Source organism: Cucurbita pepo, chromosome 3, assembly GCF_057944985.1.
Source record: "Cucurbita pepo subsp. pepo isolate OVF chromosome 3, ASM5794498v1, whole genome shotgun sequence".
NCBI lineage: Eukaryota > Viridiplantae > Streptophyta > Magnoliopsida > Cucurbitales > Cucurbitaceae > Cucurbita > Cucurbita pepo.
The window spans coordinates 17,754,616-17,773,305 of NC_141800.1; the positions used below are offsets into that span (position 1 = coordinate 17,754,616).

General features: G+C 34.2%; 2 protein-coding genes, 1 long non-coding RNA gene and 4 other non-coding genes across 8 annotated transcripts; 1 reads left to right on the plus strand and 6 right to left on the minus strand.

Moving 5' to 3' along the window:
* Positions 1-577: 577 nt before the first annotated feature.
* On the plus strand, positions 578-7,906 carry LOC111791813 (uncharacterized). Its single transcript, XM_023673296.2, has 10 exons — positions 578-862; positions 1,534-1,639; positions 2,585-2,645; positions 2,726-3,021; positions 3,441-3,580; positions 3,944-4,018; positions 4,411-4,501; positions 4,958-5,161; positions 6,166-6,210; positions 6,966-7,906. The coding sequence occupies exons 1-10, from the start codon at positions 656-658 to the stop codon at positions 7,043-7,045; spliced, it is 1,305 nt and encodes a 434-aa protein (XP_023529064.2). The 5' UTR covers positions 578-655; the 3' UTR covers positions 7,046-7,906.
* A 902-nt stretch (positions 7,907-8,808) lies between these two features.
* Positions 8,809-8,881, minus strand: TRNAK-CUU (transfer RNA lysine (anticodon CUU)). The gene has a single exon. It is a non-coding gene; the product is annotated as a tRNA-Lys (tRNA).
* A 130-nt stretch (positions 8,882-9,011) lies between these two features.
* Positions 9,012-14,525, minus strand: LOC111790668 (uncharacterized). Of its 2 annotated transcripts, none has more exons than XR_015420242.1 (11): positions 14,409-14,525; positions 14,158-14,254; positions 13,786-13,842; positions 12,454-12,560; positions 11,977-12,083; positions 11,546-11,604; positions 11,042-11,148; positions 10,434-10,509; positions 10,209-10,274; positions 9,946-10,045; positions 9,012-9,755 (listed from the first exon to the last, which is right to left on the minus strand). It is a non-coding gene; the product is annotated as an uncharacterized LOC111790668 (long non-coding RNA). The 2 variants fall into 2 exon arrangements; XR_015420241.1 differs by having other exon boundaries at positions 11,042-11,193.
* Positions 11,498-11,570, minus strand: TRNAK-CUU (transfer RNA lysine (anticodon CUU)). The gene has a single exon. It is a non-coding gene; the product is annotated as a tRNA-Lys (tRNA).
* On the minus strand, positions 11,977-12,049 carry TRNAK-CUU (transfer RNA lysine (anticodon CUU)). Its single transcript has one exon. It is a non-coding gene; the product is annotated as a tRNA-Lys (tRNA).
* TRNAK-CUU (transfer RNA lysine (anticodon CUU)) lies at positions 12,454-12,526 on the minus strand. Its single transcript has one exon. It is a non-coding gene; the product is annotated as a tRNA-Lys (tRNA).
* Positions 14,526-15,173: 648 nt separating the features above from the next.
* Positions 15,174-18,059, minus strand: LOC111790667 (proteasome subunit beta type-1). The gene is made up of 7 exons (XM_023671666.2): positions 17,898-18,059; positions 17,700-17,807; positions 17,099-17,180; positions 16,422-16,551; positions 16,198-16,340; positions 15,520-15,606; positions 15,174-15,442 (listed from the first exon to the last, which is right to left on the minus strand). Exons 1-7 carry the CDS (start codon positions 17,942-17,944, stop codon positions 15,368-15,370), a joined length of 672 nt encoding a protein of 223 aa, XP_023527434.1. The 5' UTR covers positions 17,945-18,059; the 3' UTR covers positions 15,174-15,367.
* Between the last annotated feature and the right edge of the window lie 631 nt (positions 18,060-18,690).

Sequence of the window (18,690 nt, forward strand, 5' to 3'; positions counted from 1 at the left end):
CGCCTCTTTCATGATATTTTCTATAGGTCGAACTAAATTAGCCGATGTGGGACTTTCATCATCCAACACCTCCCCCCTCGAACAAAGTACGCCTCCTCTTAATCGAGGCTTGAGTTCTTTTTCTTTTGGAGTCTTTGTCATTTTTTACTATGCCTTCGAGGAGGAGGCTCGACTCTTTCTTTTTTTGGAGTCATTTGTTCGACATTTGAGGATTTACCAATTTATTGGCACAACTAAGTTTAGGGCATGACTCTGATACCATGTTAGATCAACACAACTCTCCACAATGTATGATATTGTCCACTTTGAGCATAAGCTATAATGACTTTGCTTTGGGCTCCCCGAGAGCCTCGTACTAATGAAGAAAGTATTCTTTCATTATAAAACCATCGTCATTTCCTAAATTAGCAGATTTCATCGTCCAACACCTCACAAATTTGAAAACATAAACTAAAAAATAGTTTTTTTTTTAAAATTTTATTTTAAATAACTTGTCTAATTTTATTTTCCTATGACTAATAATTTACCAATTTCCTATTTTCCTTCCTCTATTTATATGACCGCCTTTACTCTTACCGCCCTTTTTCCATAGTCCTCCGTGAATTTCTTCTTCTTCGTCTTCCTCTTCGTCTTCGTTGCCGCACTGCATCTGCCAATGGATTCTGCGCTGCTAATTCCGATTGCTTCAGTGATTCTCGGTGCCATAATCGCCGCTGTCTTCTTCAGAAGCTACTTTTGCAAGCGAAGATCGGAAGTCCAAACCATTTCCCATCCAGAGCTTCCATCGGATCCGAAGAAGCACCAAAAGCCGTCTCAGACTAAGAAGTCTCACTTCAAACCTCACTCTCACTCCTCTGATAAGGTACGTTTGGATCATGAGAAACTGCAGACAACGAGAACTGAATTCTCGCAATTTTGTACTGTATTGTTCGGTGCACAATTTTCGCTTAGATTACAGGTCTAGCTACTTTATATTATGCTAAGTTTCGAAGCTAAGACTAAGCCGGAGTGATTGCATTCTTCATCGATCATCGTCCTTATCGCGAATATGATCTCATTATACGCCGTGGTTAATCTTGCGCTGGATGCATGCTAATTGTTTAAAATGATCGATATCTAAATCTTTTTGAGTCGTATCTTCTTTGTTTAAAGAAATGTATCAGAATCATATCATGATTATTTGCTGATTTTTCATCGTAACCTCGCTGAAAATGTTATTCCTCTTGCTTGTTACTGGTTCATCGCGATATTCTGCTAACATTTCAGTAAAACATTCATCGATAGCTTCATAAGAACTACTCGAGCTTTGTGCTGCATTGAGTTCAATGAACGTCGTCTGTTTCCTTTTTACATTTGCTCTTTTTAGATTCAGAAGGTGCATGACAGTCGGCATGCTCTCTTTTTTATTCTATTATCATCTGTTGAGGAAGTTAGTTGTATTTGGATTGAAAATTTGCAACTCCGTATATTCTTTGCATGATGAATCGAACAGCCTTGATATTTCTCTTACACTCGGTTTTTCCTCTTTTATAGGATCAAAACAAGAAACATCACCCGTTGGACTTGAATACGTTGAAAGGTCATGGAGATTATGTGACTGGATTATGCTTCTCCTCAGACGGAAGTAGTTTGGCGACTGGTAACATGGTTATCTTACTATATCGAACAGTTTTTCACACAATATTACCGTTTGCTGTCATTGATTAAGAATGTCAGAATGTGGATCTTGCCTCTGTCTGCATTTTATTTATGCTCACGGATGAAGAATTTTCAATTGAAATTCCCTCAGTAGAATCATTTTCCATGCAAGCCTTTAATTAGACTAAATATTTCAAGGTTGCATGTGTATCCTTGTCTAGTCCATTTACTGGATTCAACGTGTTTCATTTGATAAGATATGTGTTTTCTATATTTATCAGTTAGTGATTTCAATTATTACTGCTCTCTTTTTCTAGTACGTAACATGTTCCAAGTATTTTTCTGTTCTAATGGTCTGTGTTTGAATCTTAGTGGATTTTTGTGGGTTCGTTCACATATAGAGTCTTAACAGTTTAAGTCAGACTTCATTCTGTTTTGATTTGATGCTCATTTCTCCATTTCATAGCAAATTTTCATTTCTCACTTGTTCTTAAAGCACATTTCTCACTTGTTATTAACAAAATTTCCTATGCTATTACATCCTAATACTCCAATTAGAGACTTATTTTTCCAATATGTTTTCAGCTATGACAAGCAACTTCTGTCTTAGTTTGTTGTACATTGGTTTTGTTTTCTAGACAAAGTTTTAGCTATACTGTATTCTGTTTCCTCTTGTTATTTCTCAACTTGGCAATAATTGGTGTGGGAATTGATTTCTAAATGGTGGCATCCAAATTTATATCAATTGGCGTTTTTAGTTTCTGGAAGTAGAAAGTATTTATTCTCTATTCATTAAGATGAAAATATTTCTGTATTTAACAGTTTTATCATAATTAATACACTGTTTGATCAATGTTTAGTATAAATGCATTTCAGAATAATATGTTAAAGATTTTTTTTTATCATTTTTTATTCATTGATATTGTCTTATATCATCCTATAACAGCCTGTGGTGATGGAGTGATCAGGGTATTTAAGCTGGACGATGCATCAAGTAAAAGCTTCAAGTATGTAAATCTATCTCTCAAATCTGAGTGCTAATCATGGTTTTTCATCTATTATTTATACATCATTAATATTTCTGCAGGTTTTTGCGAATTAATTTGCCTGCTGGAGGTCATCCAACTGCTGTCGCATTTGGTGACAATGCAACCTCTATCATTGTATCCTCTCAAGGTCTGTCTGGTTCTTCTTTGTACATGTATGGAGAAGAGAAACCCAAAGCTTCAGATGAAACTAAACAGCAAGCTAAGCTCCCTCTTCCTGAAATCAAGTGGGAAAATCACAAGGTGCACGATAAAAAATCTGTTCTGACCTTAGTAGGTGCAACTGCTAGTTATGGTAGTGCTGATGGGAGTACAATTGTGGCTTCTTGTTCAGAAGGTATGATAATGTCTACCATACAACAATCAAGCGCAAGGCATGTTAACAATGTTGTACTTTCTTTTATTAGACCCCTATGGTTTGTTTAACCATTTGTTTTTGAAGATTTAAAATCTACTACTCACTGTTGAATGTTTTTTTTTTTTTTTTGTCATACAATCAATTATGGAACAACATAAGGGCTGATTTTCTAATTTTCAATAGTATTCATGAGTACTAATAGAATCTCTAAAAATATTATTCTGCCGATGTGTTGAATCATGATCAAATGATTCAAAATGTTTAACTTCGTTGTGAAAACTATCTTATTGATTTCTTGTATGTGCGAACGAATCTGCTCAACAATTTACTGCATTCTTTATCATAGTTATGCCTCGAGTAGAACTTAGAAGTACTTATATAAGAAAAATACATTTCAGGGACTGATATCAGACTCTGGCATGCAAAAACGGGAAAGCTGCTGGGTGATGTTGACACTAATCAATTGAAAAATACCATGGCTACTTTGTCACCAAATGGGCGTTTTATTGCGGCAGCTGCTTTTACTGCAGATGTGAAGGTGACTAGTTCTGGCATTTGCATATTTAATACTGAGAATTTTCTTTGAAAGCAAACATTATCAAAGATCAGCCTCGAGATTCATTTCTTTGCAGTGAGACATTGTTTATGTGTACTAGTCCAGTATCATATGTTATGACCTCCTTAAAAAGGATAGACAAGTGAATATGAACTGCAATTGGTTTTAGAGTCATTCTAGCTCATGGTATATTATAACGTATTGAAGTCATTTCAATTTTACTGGGAAAAGAAGTTACTACTATCAGAATATTGGTCTTGTTTTATAAATACCTGATTGTACATATATATTCAATCAATAAGACCACTCTTTGATGTTTTTTTGTCAATATATTGATCTTGGCAGGTATGGGAGGTTGTTTACTCAAAAGATGGTTCAGTTAAGGAGGTTTTGAGGGTTATGCAGCTGAAAGGACACAAGGTTGTTGTTTAGATATTTTGTGAAATTCATGATGTGATTTAGTTGGTTAGATCTTATCAAAAACGTGCACGACTGTATCCTTTTTCATCGTTCTGCTTCCACTCTTGTTTTATCACTCTTCTATAATTCCAGCCACCCTAATTTTGTTAAAAAAGGTTTTTCAACTATGGTACTTGCACAGCTTTGATACATGAAAATATACATATGAAATCTTCTTCTTATGGAGGGCCAACAATATTCTGCTTCTGTTGTGCTTACTATGTTTTGACTTTTGAGTTTGCGTTCGATTTTCGGTAAATGCTAAAATCGTTTTGTAGGATTCCTCATCTTTAAAATTTCTTCTTGACGATTTTAACTTTCCTCTCAATTAATATGTTCTTTCTAATGTCCAGAGTGCAGTGACTTGGTTATGTTTTACCCCAAACTCAGAGCAGATCATCACTGCATCAAAGGATGGTTCAATGAGAATTTGGAATATTAATGGTATGTAGAGTGGTATCTATAATTTTCATGTGTAAACACCTTGCCTCATTTCATCTGATGGAGCTAAGATAATATTAGTAGAGTACATGAATATTGGTTTCCCCTGGTGAATACAAAATTAGTCTCTATTAAAATTGCATTGTGTTTGCTAGATATATCCTTCATCTAATTAGTTTTTATCACTTCTAATTGGCATCTTTCCCTTTCCTGAAAACTTCATGTAATTGTAAAATAAATAAATAAAAAGCACTCATCTAACATGTAAAAATAGAAATTAATGCTTAAATTTAGCAACTAGCCATTAAGTAAATGTTTGATTTATAACTGTGATGCTGTAACACTATATATTATTTTACCAATCAGATTAAAACTTCATTTGATTGATTGCTGATTTTTTTTTCTGTTTCACGACTTCTAATTGGCATCTTTCCCTTTGCATAATTTTCGTTTTTCAAGTGCGATATCATCTCGATGAGGATCCAAAAACTCTCAAGGTGTTTCCAATTCCATTACATGATTCAAATGGTGCTACATTGCATTATGATCGTCTCAATATATCCCCTGATGGGAAGATACTAGCAACAACGCATGGTTCCACACTGCAGTGGCTATGTGTTGAGACTGGAAAGGTGTTGGACACTGCTGAGAGAGCTCATGATGGTATGTATAAGTTTAAATTATTACCGTTTCTTTTCTTCCCCGCTTATAGGTTATATTAATATTAATTACTCCCTTGAGAGCAAGATTACTTCTGTTAAAATTTTTCTTAGCATCATCTATAGAGTAAACCTTTTCCTCAATACGACTAACAAAAAATACTTTTCAAAAATTTTACGGTGTTCATAGACACATTGGGAAGTGTTTAACAATACTTGTATATACATCTTTTGTAATGGCCCAAACCCACCGCTAGCAGATATTGTCCTCTTTGGCTTTCCCTTACGGGCTTCCTCTCAAGGCTTTAAAATGCGTTTGTTAGGGAAAGGTTTCCACACCCATATAAAGGGTGTTTCGTTCTCCTTCCCAACCGATGTGGGATATCACATCTTTTCTTCGTTAAAACTAGGAGATGAAAAAGTATTTTATTTAAAACACTACCCCTAAAAAAATCTGTTACACATTCTGAATCAGAGGACTACTTTTTGTAGTGAGAATTGTGATTACACTACGTTGGGTCTCATCTTCTTGTTAATAGGACAATCTAAAAGAACCTGGATCTCTTAACTTCCCTTGTTAGGATACTGACCCATTATTTATCAATCAAGTGGTTGTATCCGAGTCCACGTGTTTGCTAGTTCGAACATTTTGGGTCACCTCGTTGGGTTGTTTTTGTATACATGGTTAAGTTTTTTCTAGTTTCTATATTTTCGTTTTTTTGTATCTCAGGATGACATTTGCCGTGTCTCCATAGGGTACATTAACAATTTCCCTAACCTAACGAGATTATCTTATTTGATTTGCACAATTCGATATATAGTTAAGAACATTGTATTGATAATATTGTGTATCTTTTAACTGCCTATAGTACACGGGCTTTAGTGCATTGTCGAATTTAAGTTAAAAACTTGTGAATTAGGTCAGTTTTATTTACCCTAACGTAGTTCATTTCTTCGGAAATTTGAACTTCCAGCTGACCGAGTACTGACTCTCAATTCCTAATGCAGGTGACATCACATGGATATCGTGGGCACCTAAGCCTGTTCCATCAGGTAAAACCTCGTCCCATTTCTTCTTAATTATCTCATTTCGCTTTCTAAGATAGGGAAATATTAGAGAAATTAATTTGACAAATATAAAAACGAGAGAATTAATATATATATATATATATATATATATATATATATATATATATATAAATTAACGACAACCAAAAAGTAAAATTTGATATCTGTGATTTTATTTTTAATTTGACAAATTTTATTTTTATTAAATTATATATAAAAATTTGATGATTCTTTCAAAACTACATTATTGTATTATGTCATTTAGTTAAAAGTTTGTACAGAAAAATTACGTGAGCATGACTTGAATTGAAATGATAGGAATTAAAGTAATGAGTGGAGAATAAAATACAAAGTAAAAAAGAAACGATTCTGGTTTTGACCATATCTGTAATTTAAAAAGCTAAAAAACATTGTTCCGATTCTAGGCGCTTTTGTAACTATTCTTGTTGGTCTGTTTCAATCAACTCGAACTCCTTGTAGTATAGCTCATTTTTGTGGATTTTCACGTTTTTGTATGCCCCAGTAGTCTTTCATTTTTTTTTCTAGTCAAGTGGTTTTCATGAGTGGAAAAGAAAATTGGGATTTTATTCAACTTAAAATATATATTCATTTTTGGCACACACCAAAAATGTATTACTCAACCTTGCCTTTCTATTTTACTTTATAGGGGAAGTGGTTGATCTGTATAAAAAAATGACGTAACAATATAATAAAATATCTAATCGCTTCTTTTGGAACAGGAGATAAAAATGTATTGGTTTTGGCTACTGCGAGCGTGGACAAGAAAGTAAAACTATGGGCTGCACCCTCGCTGAGTTGAAGCACGAAATGGATTTGTTGGCTAAGATAAAAAAGTAACTTCGGCTACGAGCCTCCTGATTTGGTATGTCGAGTGGTTTTGTTGAAAAAGGGTTTTGTCTAAATTCCATACCGGAAGTCAACATTTTCAACACCTGCCGCCGAATCTAACAGGTAAGATTACTGGATCTCTTTGTCTTAACAATAGAGCGTTTTGGTAACATTATCGCTTTCAAACGTGAGAAGCTTTTTGAAACTAAAACTTTTTGGATGCATAAAAAGTGAGGAAATTAATAGGGGTTTTAGATTTCAAATTATTACTAGTTAAAAGAGATATTTGTTTGTTTACGGACGTTTGCGTTAAGGTACGGTTGATTTGAACAACTTTAAAAAGATTTGGTTGTCTTTTGTTTTTTTGTTTGTTTTTTATTCTGTGTTTTATGCTGGAACTAAGTGATTTAGGGTTTTAGGGTTTAGGAATTTTGCCACGTCTCATACCAACATTACTTTGTTGTCTGTGTAAAAATTAATGATGCCTATGAACTTTGCTCGTGCTATTTATGTATGCATTAATCAGGTTAAGTTGGAGCAAATTTGTGGACCTAATTTAATTATTTTAGAACCTAGTTGAGGTACATTTGGTCTAATTCATTAACGAAATGTTTGTGTTTGTGTGTTTGTGTTTGGTTAAATATTAGTTATTAGATCCATTAATGATTTCCTCGATGTATTATATTTAGTTTCGTTATTCACGCTAATTTCTGTGATGTCATGTACAATTTAGAACATTAGACCCTTTGTGTTAGATTTTTTTATTACCTTCAAAATTTGTTTGTTTGATAACCTTTTTCTTTTGTAATCTACTTTCAAAATTGTCATTTTACTTTTGTTCTTTCTTTCATTTATGAAAACAAGTGATGCTGAATACATCGTCAATTTTCTATTTAAAAATTTTCAAAAGTGCGTGAACTCATTTTTTCTTCTTTTTAAAAAAATGGTGACTAAATCTTGGAAGAAATTGATGAATGTTTTCAACAAGTGAATTTTTAAAAATAGAAAGAAAAACAAGGGTTTAAAACAAGCATAAAAATTATTTTTAAAAAATTGGAGAATTTAAATTTTAGAATAATTACCGGATGAGAGGTAGAAAGTTCACATCCTAAATTGTACAATGATGTCTATAATCTAATCTTGACATTTTGTAAAAACAAAATTAATATGATCCCTACGCTTACAAATTAAAATATGGTAAAGTTCAGTTAGTAGGACTATCTTTTCCTTTAAACAAATAAATATGGTTTTACATGGGATTATTTTTTGACCTAATTCATTTATTAAAAAATCTAGTAAGATAATATTGAGGATCAATTTAATCTAAATATGTTGTATTTAAATTAAATTTATTTGAGTTAGCTTGGGCCAATCACCTAAACATTGAATTAGGAGTAGTGTTTAACTATTTAAAGCATCTGTGAAAAATGGGTCCAATCTATGAAGAGCTAAGTTGATATAACCCAAATAGCCTAAGCAAACTAAGCTCAATTCAATTCAACCTATCAGATAATCTAGTCATGTAATATTTTTGACAAAATGGTTTTAAAGTATTCACTACTTAAAAGGGCAAAAATTTATATGTTTCAAGTCTTAAGTCATATGTTTTCAACCTAATTTCTAAAAAGAAGAAAAAAAAAAGAACACTAACCTCTTCGTGGTAAATTATTTCTAGACAAGTATTGTATCAATAAAAAAGCTAACACGTGACATGACAAAAGGAAAAAATAATAACGCCCACCGTGAGGTTCAAACTCACGACCACAAGGTTAAGAGCTTTGCACTCTACCAACTGAGCTAGACAGGCCTTGTTGGAAAGCAACAAGGTCAAACCTAAAATTAATTTTACTCCAATACTTTGATTAATAGTTCATATAATGTTTTCGTCACTCAACTATATTAATGGAGAAATTTGCTAAAAAATGAAGTTGCTCGGCTACAAAAACACAATATATATATATATAATAAAGTTATATCTAATGACACAGAAATCAAGTGCCAAAACAAAAAAGGCACACACAAAACTTCTAAAAAATGTGGTTGTTTAAAGAATATATCATTCACTCTGTAATTTTCTAGAATTTTGTATTGGATGTTCAGAATTTATAGAATCCAATCGCCTACTCTCTTCAAATACCGAGAACAAATCTGCCTACACTAATTCTAATGGTTTTAAATATTACGTGTTCGAAGCTTTAACCTAAATCAAAAAAGAAAAAAATCTCAACCTCTTCTTGGAATAGATTTCTTTTTATTCCGAGAATTTTTTGGCGTGGCTAATTACTTTCTTTTTCTAAATAACTATTATTTGTACTAAAAATTGTCAAAACCGAATAGAATACACAAGGTTGAGAGCCTTGTGCAAGATCAACGGACCTAAACGGGTAGAATTGCTATTTGACATTTTATTCAAAAATACATATCTTAACCAATTTATCTATTTCTAGATTTGTTTCTAATCTAATTGCATTTTTGGGGAAAAAAAAACATAATCGAGATTAGTAATCAACCTACCAAGCTTTGAGAATACCTTTTGTGAAAAACATAAAAACAGAAGAAAAAAATTACCTTTGCCCACCATGGGGTTGGAACGCACTATCTCAAGGTGAAGAGCCTTATTCCCTACCGACTTGAAGCTGTTAATGATATCACATGTTTTTGCGCCTCCGCCTTGTAGACACCTAAAAGTAGAAAATTAAATGGTTAAAGAAATAGACAGGAGAAAATATCCCGTATGAAAATTTTCAGGGAAGCATCAATGAATTAAGTCTCCATGACGAATGAGTTGAGCATCTCCATGTTTGCAAGTAAAATAATACCAAGTTCAAGTAAATGTGAAATGTCTAATAGTACAATGAGGAGACGAACGACCTAAAGAAGGGCGTTGGGTTGCTTATCTGGTGACGAGGCTAGGAATTCTCGCAACTTCTTGTAAGATCCATAAATCCTTGCTAAAGTAGGAAACTTGGAACTGCATTTTCCAACAGCAGAAATTTGTTACACGAGTGATGGATTATCTTTGCAGAGAAGTGCAATAAAAAATTTAACCCAACGTCGAGTTACAGTTTTTTCTAATCAATGTGATGCATGGTGATAATAAAGTGAGATAATAATTGGGAGGTGAGAAATAATACCATGTCATATGTACTTATCTCCAAAAGCATATTGGCCAGAAAAATCCTTCAGCAGTTTCTCACGATCTGTGATACACAACCGATGCAAAATTGAGGACCATTATACTTGCCACCTCACACAATGGGTCAGTGCATAAGTGGTTTTATTCTACACGATATTTCTTAAACGGTGTGTTTTTCACGCATAATTACTACAATGAACACCAAAATACTTCACAAACGTACCATTGAAACCTTTCTGTAGATTGGACTGAGCTCATGGTAGTTGCTATTCTGGACCAAATTTTTCCTCCATAGTTTTCTGATAAAAAATGTATATAAACATGAACTAGATTCACTTTAGAAATATAGGCAATTAGGCAACATAGCTAATACAAATACAATCTAACAGCAATTCCATCATAATAATTAATGACTGATTAACAACAAATTGTATGCTTGAGCTGACGATACTTGGCACATACAACATGATTTCCTGATCAACATATCATTTTTTATATGAGCCTATCAATAAAATGATACACAAATAACCCGACTAAATTATAAGTAAATTCTTGTGGGTAGATATTGTATCACCTAACCATGTAATATTTAACCCGACTAAATTATAAGTAAATTCTGGTCGGTAGATATTGTATCACCTAACCATGTAATATCTAACCCAACTAAATTATAAGTAAAGTCTTGTTGGTAGATATTGTATCACCTAACATGTAATATTTTTGTTAAGATGGTTTTGAAGTATTCACTACTAAGGGTAAACAAAAAGTAATAAATAGAATGTACACCAACAGTGGGATAACATGACAAAAAGACAAAGAAGAAAAGAATACACGCCCACTGTGGGTTCAAACCCACGACCACAAGGTTAAGAGCCTTGCACTCTACTAACTGAGCTAAATGGCCCTTGCTGTATGCGTAAGCTGACGATACTTGCCACCTGCAACATGATTTCCCGATCAATATATCATTTTCTATATGAGCCCTGCATAATGGTACACAAATAATCCGACTAAATTATAAGTGAATTCTCATTGACAAATAATCTATCAACCATGTAATATTTTTGTCAAAATGGTCTTAAAGTAATCACTACAATGGGCAAAAATTCATATGTTTCATGTGAGCCTTAAGTTCTCAACCTCACTTCCAAAAAAGAAAAAAAAAATACCAGCACAAATTACGTTACTTGTCAATGAAAAAGCCAACACCGAATGTAATATATAATTACGACAAAAAGTAAAAAATAAATGGAGCTACATGACAAAAAGACAAGAAGAAAAATGCACCGCCCACCATGGGGCTCGAACCCACAACCACAAGGTTAAGAGCCTTACACTCTACCAACTAAGCTAGACAGGCCTTGTTGGTTGCTTGAGCTGACGATACTTGGCACCTACAATATGATTTCTCGATCAACATATCATTTTTTATGTGAGTCTATCAACATAATGGTACAAAAATAATCCGACTAAATTATAAGTGAATTCTCATTGACAAATAATCTATCAACCATGTAATATTTTTATCAAAATGGTCTTAAAGTATTCCCTACAAAAGGCAAAAATTCATATGTTTCATGTGAGCCTTAAGTTCTCAACCTCACTTCCAAAAAAGAAAAAAAAAAATACTAGCACAAATTACGTTATGTTTCTAAACAATTATTACTTGTCAATGAAAAAGCCAACACCGAATGTAATATATAATTACGACAAAAAGTATAAAATAAATGGAGCTACGTGACAAAAAGACGAGAAGAAAAACATACCGCCCACTGTGGGGCTCAAACCCACAACCACAAGGTTAAGAGCCTTGCGCTCTACCAACTGAGCTAGACGGGCTTTGTTATTTGCTTGAGCAAACAATACTTGGCACCTACAACATGATTTCTCGATCAACATATCATTTTTTATGAGTCTATCAACATAATGGTACAAAAATAATCCGACTAAATTATAAGTGAATTCTCATCGACAGATAATCTATCAACCATGTAATATTTTTGTCAAAATGGTTTTAAAGTATTCACTACAAAGGGCAAATATACATATGTTTCGTGTGAGCCTTAAGTTCTCAACCTCACTCCCAAAAAAGAAAAAAAAAAATACTAGCACAAATTACGTTATGTTTCTAAACAATTATTACTTGTCAATGAAAAAGCCAACACCGAATGTAATATATAATTACGACAAAAAGTATAAAATAAATGGAGCTACGTGACAAAAAGACGAGAAGAAAAACATACCGCCCACCGTGGGGCTCGAACCCACGACCACAAGGTTAAGAGCCTTGCGCTCTACCAACTGAGCTAGACGGGCTTTGTTGTTTGCTTGAGCTAACGATACTTGACACCTACAACATGATTTCTCGATCAACATATCATTTTTTATGAGTCTATCAACATAATGGTACAAAAATAATCCGACTAAATTATAAGTGAATTCTCATTGACAGATAATCTATCAACAAACTATGTAATATTTTTGTCAAAATGGTTTTAAAGTATTCACTACGAAGGGCAAAAATTCATATGTTTCGTGTGAGCCTTAAGTTCTCAACCTCACTTCCAAAAAAGAAAAATAAACACTAGGCACAAATTACGTTATGTTTCTAAATAATTATTACGTGTCAATGAAAAAGCCAACACCGAGTGTAATATATAATTACGACAAAAAGTAAAAAATAAATGGGGCTACATGACAAAAAGACAAGAAGAAAAACGTAATAATAGGTGGTATGCTTGAGCAGACGATACTTGCCACCTGCAACATGATTTCCCTATTAACATATAGTTTTTTATAAGAGTAACAGCATAATGATATACAGATAACCAGACCAAATTATATGTGAATTCTCATTGGCACAGAGCTATAATTTTTGGTTTCCTTCTCTGAGAATGAGAAACCACAGATTTTATTGCTCAATTTTCACTAGAGTTCACAGCGTTCTTGCATTAACAGGTTATACACTGAAGCTAATCATTTAATTGATGCAAGCTAATCATTCTCGTATGGACTCAAAACATAGAAAGTAGGATCTCATAACATATATATGATGCAAAATAAAATGTTCCTCAAGATTTTAAAATTCAGTTGGTGGACTTGATAATCCGCAGTTCAGAGCACACGTTAAAAATGAACTGTAGGCCAGTAGGAGCACCGTAGGAACAAGTAGTTAAATGCGAGGACATTTTTCATAGATCTAGAGAGCTCTCTTTTAAACGTCTCAATTCGTAGCTAGCCATTACTGATCTTACACGAAGATTAAGAGATTTTAGATGAAGATCAGAAGGCAGCAGCGCCTTCTGCGGATGTTTCTTCTCCAGATACTTAACAATAACAAGAAGAAAAGTGTGACGGTGTTACAAGCATAATTTAGGAGAGTAAGAGAAACAGAGGTTCAAAACGAAGCAGGAGAAAAGAAGGATGACTAGTATATTCAGATCCGTGAGGATCCAAAATCTTCTGAACAGGCATTTGCTAAGCCATTGGCCAATTCAGAAGTTCAGAAGCAAAAAATTCGTTAGGCAGTTTTTGGTTCTGTCGATTCGCATAAACACGTCAATCTCAAGGTTTACCTGGAGTTAATTGTTCTCCTCTCCCAAGGTTTACTGCTCTGTACTCGTAAGAAAGCCCTAAGCAACAGTTGCAAAACATTTCAGTAAACAAAAGTATCAAGTTCCACAACTTTCATTTGTTTGATTTACTATCACAACCTTCATTTCAGCTCAGAATCAATTTAAGTAATGTCACTATGCGTTTAACACGGATCAAACTCCTAATCTTCTATACTTCAAACTCAAATCTTCTATACTACAAACACAATCTCCATATCCGCTAAAAATCGATCTAAACAAGATAACGTGTATTTTACAACAAATCAAACTCAAATTCTTCTGCACTTCAAATCGAAGATGAATTTTCCAGTAAACTCAGAGAAGAAGAAAGACCTTTAAGATTCAACGCAAAGCGTACACGCCACGAGCAGGAGCTCCGCCAGAAAGAATAAACAAGCAGCTAATACGTTGAAGAATCGTCCGAACTTTTCTGTAATGACAAAAACAGAAGTATAATCAGCATTATACTACATTGCCTAAAGATTTCGAGTAAAGAAAGTGAATCCGTCTCTACAATTATTTCATCTTCAGATCAAACGATTTCAAGAAACCGCGCGCGCTCGAGAGAGAGAGAAAGAAGATACCTGAGCCTGAGCTTCGAAGTCCATGATCATCAACGAGAAGAAGAAACAGCAGGAGACGCTGCTTGAACTAAAGCGGTTAGTAATTAAAGACTAGTGCGCTGCATTTGGCATGCGTTGTATTTATAGTCGGAATAAATACAAGAGGGAAAGAAAAAAAGGAGTAGATGATCGTGAAAGGAAAAAAAAATTAATTTTCTTTTTCTTTTTTTTTTTTTTTTAAATGAACGTGTCCAATATTTTCCCTCCAAGCCCTCCATTTCATCGGATTATATAAATTAGGTATAATCTTTTTAACTGTAAAAATGGTTTTAAAAAATTATATTATACGTCTAATGAAATATAAAATATGATATGAAATTGAAAAATATATATATACATATATATATATGGTGAGATAGAAAAATCCAAGTAATATGGAATATATTAATAACTTTATTTTATTCAACTTAATGAATTTATGTCATAATTTTTACAAAATAATAAAGATAAAATTAAAAGCAAGTTTTGCACCGTATTTAAAATCTACAAATACATAACTTCATTAAAATATAAAAAAGCCAGCACAAAATACATTAATTTATATTTTTGTTATAAAAAATTAGAACAAATTACACTTTTAATTAATGAAGTTTAAGCTTATTATCTATGTAATACCTAAAATTTAAAAAACCATTGGTCTGGTTGAATTTCTATTAATAGTTGACTTTCTATGCATTTTAAATTTAAATTCAAGTTCTCTTCTAGAAAAGGGGAGATCGATCAACATCAGCCAACAGCCCTGCAGATTTTACAATCCCATGTTCAACAGAGGTCATATTACAATGAAAAGCTAAAACTTAACCATCCGTAAATATCACAATACAATAATCACCGGGACGGGGACGGGGACGGGTATGGGTACTGTCGATGGGCAGTTCATACGGTTGTTGCAGCAACATTCGATCGAGCCAAGCACCATACTAATCTTTTCGGAGGTCCAGGTATTCGCGACGAATGCCATCAGCATTAAGAATGACAATTTCGAGCTTGTCACCCTGAAAAAAACAAATTTTCAGAATTGGAACCTACATAGATACCCATAATAAGGATATAAATGGTGGAAGAAAATTACGGTGTAGATATCCCTCTCAGTAGCAGATGCAAAAACAGTTTTCACCAGGTCAATTGCTTCAGCTTCTGAAAGAGGGGTTGCAGAATCCTGTTCATCATAATTTGTTGATTGAGATAGAGAGATACCAAATAGGAGTGCATGCCAAAATAGGAAAAACAACTCAACCCAGCCAAGTTCGAGCGATTGGTATGAATTTTGAACTACCAGATAGGCAAAGTAAACGTCATACACGCAGGGGGGCACGAGGCGGACTAACATGAGAAGAATAGACAAGTTAAGAGGGCAGAGGGAACTATCTGGTGTTATCTGTTTCGGGATGAATCGGCTCCTTTCGGCTATGCTTCATATTTACAGATTACAGGACTAGTGTATTTTCAGAGAGATCGAGCTCTCCGAATGTCCGAGTTTGTTACCTTTTCCCTTCTATAATGCCTAATAGAGCATTTCCAGTTTTCTTACTCCAATGGTTCTATCGTTATTCTTGTTCGTATCGAAAGGATAAAACTAAAATAATAATGATACTAACTATTTGGTTCAGTTTGGATATCTATTGGGTTCGGTATATTTTCGCCAAGCAGTCAGCGTTTAGTTTCCAGGAGGAAGAAAAACCATTGATACCGATTTCTGTTTTTCTCGTTTCCATTAACATTCCTCCCAAGGAAGGGTAAGAGATCATACCTGTGCAGGCAATAATAGAGGGCTGGGAGATTTCAGTTGGTTATCTAAAAAGGGCGTGATGAGGGTCGAACCAGAACCCTGAGCACTGTATCCAACTCTCTCATAAGAACCAACAGCATCATAGGTGAACACACAACCCTTTCCTATTTCAAGAAGAGAATAACTTTATAGTTAATGGGAAAGGGAAGCATAAAACTGGAACGACAAGCAGGGAAGTCACGTACCTTCATTATCAAGTCCGCCCAACACATTAAAAGCATAATAAGGAAAGAACCGTTTGAAGTACAATGTATTCGAGAGCAGTTGAGCCATCGCAGGGCAGCTCATTTGCTTGTTGTGTTGATGTTGGTAGGTCTGTAAGTAGAGCAAGTAGCATATGAGACATCAAAATAATCCTCCAACCCGAAACCTTATGTCTATAAAATACATAATAAATTTTAAAAATGAAATTGACAAAACGCTTTGTCCATCAGCTTCTCCCAAAAATCGTGCAATTGAGAGTCAAAGTACTAAATTTACACCACAAAGTTCAATTCAAAAGAAAAATGGGGTTCCATTATGAACAAAATTAGATTATGCGTGAAAGACTAGGATCAAAACTCCAACATGAAAAGGGAACACATATTAAAATAGAAGCAAATTGCAAAACTTGCTAGTCTCTTCACTCCTAAAACCATTGTAAGATCGAAACATCATTGTGACATCGAAAACAAAAAGGAGTCGTATCACTGAATAGATCAATATTCAGGTTGAAATCGTAACCCACACACTATCAAACTCGCATAAAATAAGAACAATCAGGTGCATCAAAAACTCAAAACCTTGTGAATGAAAGCTTTAAAGCATAGCATTTGGCTAATATGCATTACAGAGATCAACTTCATTAAAATGAAAGTCTCACCAAATGTCTAGCCGCCAGAACCTTTTGTAAGGCTTTTACATCAGCTTGAAAGCCAGAAGAGGCCATCACTGCTTTGTCAGCCCTGCAACATCAAGAATCATAACATGAACAAGTGCATAAGTTACACGTAAACATATGTGGATAAGTGAGCTTTTACAAGAGTGGAGTATACTAGTAATGTCACAACCATAGAATCGAAAATGCATGATGTTTCATGGAATTAACATGAATGAGATTTGATATTAGATGAAATACAATAACAAAATATGAGGAAACCTTTCTTGACCAGATTGAAGAAATCATGTAACAATCGCATAACATAACAAGAGAATACAAAACATCAAACCATTAGTTATATTAGCCACCTGAATTACATTACAAATTCAGTACTAACCATGAAAACATAAAAGAAACCTGAAGCTAAGTATGATTTGGAGGAGGAAAGAAGATTACTATAAGGGGGGAAAGAATCCATTTCTAATATCCGTGGAGAGTACAAGAAACATCAAACCAGAGATTTCGAAAAAATATTCCGAAACTCGACTAAGCTTAAGAATTCAAATTCCAGAAGAAAGTTAAATTCGATAAGAGATTGACATACAGCTTACAAATTTTGGAGTAATCGCGAGTGAGGATGTTGTAACCCGTAGACAACCGAGTATCAGCGGCGATTACACAGTAATCGGCACCGGCAATCGCAACACAGGATCTGTACAAAGTTCGTCACTGATTCATCACCGGAACAGATAATAAAAGCATCAAAACACTGCATAGAGAATGAGGGAGAAAGAGAAAGTACCCGCCATTGTTGTCGTAAGGGGACCAGTTGGCTTGCTGCTTCGTCATGGCGAATAGGTCAGATAAAAGCGAAGGCGTCTTGAGAGAAGCGGAACTTAGCAAAGCAAACCCACAAAACTTGCTCTCTGGTTAATGGCTTTCTCGCTTGTTTTCTTTAGATCTCGCGGTGTCTTTTCGCTCAAGAAAAATGAAATGGGGACAAAAACGACGGCGTTTCGTCGGCCCGACCCAAAGGCATGGGTGGGCTGTTCCAACAAATTTGGGTAACCATCAATTCATATCACAAAATGAAGCCCAAGCCTTTTTTGTTTTATTATATTATTATTTGTTAGGAAATTTTGAGAAATCCAAAAACCTAAGATAATTCACCCCTTTGGGCCTAACGGACTCGTACACCATTCGGTAACTGGCTCTTATACCATTTGTAACAACCCAAATCCACTGCTAGCAAATATTGTCGGATTTAATTCAGTACGTATCGTTGCTAGTCTCACGGCATTACGTATCGTTGCTATCCTCATGGTATTTAAAACGCGTTTGTTAAGGGGAGGTTTCTATTGGATGATGAAAGTATCACATCCGCTAATTTAGGGAATGATCATGGATTTATAATCAAGAAATGCTCTCCCCATTGGTATGAGGCCTTTTAAAAAATCTAACTTATGCTCAAATTAGACAATATCATCTCATTGTGGAGAGTCGTGTTCATCTAACATGGTATCAGAGTAATGCCCTAAACTTAATAGGCTCAATTAAGGGGAGGTGTTGAATGATGAAAGAACTTTCATTGGAGA